Source organism: Rhincodon typus, chromosome 43 (genome assembly GCF_021869965.1).
Source record: "Rhincodon typus isolate 14 chromosome 43, sRhiTyp1.1, whole genome shotgun sequence".
Classification (NCBI taxonomy): domain Eukaryota; kingdom Metazoa; phylum Chordata; class Chondrichthyes; order Orectolobiformes; family Rhincodontidae; genus Rhincodon; species Rhincodon typus.
In genome coordinates, this window is record NC_063374.1 from 1152827 (window position 1) to 1156745 (window position 3919).

Consider the following 3919-nt stretch of genomic DNA (forward strand, 5'->3'; position numbering starts at 1 on the left):
AAATGGTGTTTGTCACTGAGACTGAAACTTTCATTGACTTTGATCTTCCCAATGTTTACATGTGGAGAATGTCTGTCTGCTAATCCAGTACTGGATGTCAGACATGTCAGGATGCTGTGTGACTTGGAGGTGATGGTGTTCACATTCGCTTTCAGGTGCTGTCACTCAATAGAGTTGTGTTTCTTTTTCTGAAAAGCAACTTCCATAATGATTTTCCTTTTTCCGAGTGCCAGCCCCACAACCTGTCAGATTCATTCAGCTCCTTTTCACAATACGCCCTTGTGTTTTGGTGGGTTCTCTCTCATTCTTTCTTTCTTTCTGTTATGTTAATTTCACAGGATTTTGAACAGGGAGAATTTGCAGTTGGGCAACTTGAATCAAACATCCCATCAAGATATTTCAGAGTCATTCAATTGAACGTAACCTTAAATACCATAGAGTTTTGAACATGGAAGAAAATAGCACTGTTCACCAGTGCAGTAACACTGAGGAGCAGCTGTTGAAGTGTGGTGTCAGTGAGGAGAGACTCAGTTACCAATCTGAGCTGGGCACTCATCAATACACTCACACAGGGGAGAGGCCATTAACCTGCTCTATATGTGGGAAGGGATTCGCTCGATTATCTCAGCTGATGGCACACCAGCGAGTGCACAGTGGGGAAAGACCTTTTAAGTGCCCAGATTGTGACAAATGCTATAAAAGTTCTGGGGACCTGAAGTCTCATTATCGTGTTCATACAAATGAGAGACCGTTCAGGTGTTCTCACTGTGGGACTGGGTTCAGGGGATCATTCCAACTCACGGTGCATCAGCGAATTCACACTGGGGTACGGCCATTCATCTGCTCCATGTGTGGGAAGGGGTTTACTCAGTTATCCCATGTGCTAAGACATGAGAGAGTTCACACTGGAGAGAGACCTTATAAATGCCCAGATTGTGAAAAGTGCTATAAAAGCTCTGGGGAATTGATGTCCCATCAACGTGTTCACACTGATGAGAGACCCTTCAGGTGCTCTCAATGTGGAACTGGGTTCTGGCTGTCATCTGAACTCAATATACACCAGCGAGTTCACACTGGAGAGAGGCCATTCACCTGCTCTGAGTGTGGAAAGGGATTCAGTCAGTCAAACCAGCTCTTTACACACCAGCGAGTTCACACTAGGGAGAGACCATTTACCTGCTCTGAGTGTGGGAAGGGATTCACTCAATCATCTGACTTGCTAATTCATCAGCGAATTCACACTGGAGAGAAGCCGTTCAATTGCTCCGAATGTGGGAAGAGATTTACTACATCATCCCACCTGCTGAAACACCAGCGAGTCCACAAGAAGCTGCAATGATTTTGCTGATAGTTGCATCCTGGAATGAACTGTGTTTATTGGGATCTGTTTTTGCTGATGTTAATAAACCCCAGTCCAGTTATAGGTGTTAGTATTCTGCATATAAGTAAAATAAAGTAATTTTGTGTTAAATGCCATGTGTTGAATCTTTTTAATACCTGTACCATAAGTTAGTGCCTTTTAATGGGCTCGCTGTCTCCACTGTTTCCTCCTTTCTTGCCTCCAATAACATGGAGCTTGTGGAGTTTCTTTGTCATTAAGATTGAGACAATCTGATCAGATTCTTCCTCCCTTCTACTAGCCCACTGGGTGAAACTGCTTCGGAGTCCCATCTTAACTGAACATTAGCCTGACGTCCTTCAGTTTCTTGCTCATCTTGTCCATGGGATCCACCTTTTCTTTCCTCAGTCCTAATCTCATGACTGACACCCAAAATTCCACATGCTGGGTGATGTTGTTAATGTTTTCTTCTGTTCAGTTTTACTTCAAATGTGCCATTATCAATATTCGTCTCAAAAAAAACCAATACATGGCTCCACTGTTCTTGTTAATTTCCATCCCGTCTCTAACCTCCAAAATCAGAACAGTTTGCCACTTTCCAAATCCGTTCTCACTTTGAACCACTGTTTAAATCCTTCCAGTCGGATATCTGCCCTATAACAATAGCAAAAGTTTTAGCAAAGTCCCAAATGACATCCAGTGTGACTGTAGAAAGAGGAATAATCTCTCCTTGTGCTTCTTGGTCTGTCTGCATTCTTTGATACATGATCATCTTGCAACCTCTGTTGTCCAGCTGGGTGGAGCAGCACTCTTCTGGTTCCTTGCTTATTGATCAGATTTCAGCCAGAGTATCATCTGCAATGTCTTCTCTTCCTGCTTTTGCACGGTTACTGTGGGTGTCGCTGAAGATGTATCCTTGACTCCCTCTTATTTCTCACCCATATGTTTCCACTTAAAGATATCATTTGAAAACTATCAGATTTCACAGGGATGCTGATGATACCACTTTTTCTCTTGACTCCTCCACTGTTAAAATATTAAACACCACATTTAATACCACACTGGCAGAAATTTCTTCCAATTAAATGTGGGGGAGAGTAATGCTATTGATTATGGTCACTGCTCCAAATTTGATTCCTGAGTTACTGACTCCATCCTTCTTGGCAACTGTCAAATAATAAACCACACTTTTTAAAGCCTTGATTCAATAATGACCTACCATTTCCACCTTCATGCCATAAGCCAACTCTGACCCTAAGTCAGTTGATTTACTGCTTCAAACATTTCCCTGTGGCTTAGTCCAGTCTAAAAGGAACAATCTTAATGCACTCCTAGCCAGCGTCTCAGATTTGCTCCTCCATTTTCTCAAGCTCATTCCATGTTCTGTGCTCATGTCTTAACACAGACCACATTCACATCTCACTCCTATGCTCTGGAGTACAGAGGCTCCCAGCAACATCTGAAATGCATTATTATCACTCCTGCTTTCAGTTCCTGCAAAGTGCTATCCTGTTGTTATCTTTCAGAACTTTTCCAGCTACACAGCAGTCTAAGCTCCTTTTCTAACCCTGACCTTTTGCACAATTCGAATATTGATTGCTGCACTATTCGTGGCTGTACTTTGAAGTCTCTGCTGTGTAGTTCCCTTCCTAAAACACTCCATCTCTTCATCTCTCTCTCCATAAGATGTCCCTTAAAATTTTTAATCATGCTTTTTTCCATCTGTCCTAATATCTCCACATGTGGCTCTGGAGTTTTAGATGAAATGTCCCATTGGGATGTTTTACTGTGGTATGTGTGTGTAAGTGTGATATGAAGGGGGAATGAATTTGGAAGTGATGAAAAGCAGCAATAACATTAGACTCTTACCATTGCAACCACTTGTGAATTTGCTGGTGTCCTAACATGCTTAATTGAAGTGACTTCTAGTTTTTGACTCTTACTGAGAGCTAATTCAGATCAGGAATATTTCCCTGAAAATTTATGTCTGCTGAATTCCAACTTCACATCTCACATGAGAAGAAGCTGCCAGAAAATTTTACTTAACTCCAAGTTAATTTTAATGAGCTTTAGCTATGCTGTAAATGTTATAGATATTTAAAGGGTCCGGGATTTCTTTCTCCAGAACATATAGGTTCCAACTTAAGGAATATATAAACAGCGTGGTTCATTTCACTTGTAACCGAAACATAAATAAGACAATTTATTAATTTTAACAATTATGTTAAGCAATACACTTTGTAGCAGCTACAAGGCTGCTAAAACACAGATAGATTGCTAACTTGGCCAAAGAGCAAGTGATGCTGGGTACATTAGCCAAGTAAAACACTGAAATCACAAAACCCACATTTCAGACACGGTGCTCACAACATTAGCATAATGTAAAATGCAACAGTTATCCTGGATAGACATACCCCAACAACTTGTTTCAGAGACAGTAGGAACTGCAGATGCTGGAAATCTGAGATAACAAGGTGTAGAGCTGGATGAACACAGCAGGCCAAGCAGCATCAGAGGAGCAGGAAGGCTGACGTTTTGGGCCTAGACCCTTCTTCAGAAATGGGGGAGGGGAAGGGGGTT

At 41.7% G+C, this 3919-nt stretch overlaps 1 protein-coding gene across 1 annotated transcript in view; it reads left to right on the forward strand.

Moving 5' to 3' along the window:
- Positions 1 to 343: 343 nt before the first annotated feature.
- Positions 344 to 3919, forward strand: part of LOC109937035 (zinc finger protein 271-like) — a 46642-nt gene continuing 43066 nt past the window's right edge. The window contains exon 1 of the mRNA XM_048619605.1: positions 344 to 1336. Coding sequence (XP_048475562.1) covers positions 449 to 1336 — 888 coding nt within the window. The 5' untranslated portion in view covers positions 344 to 448. The remainder of the gene's footprint in view (positions 1337 to 3919) is intronic.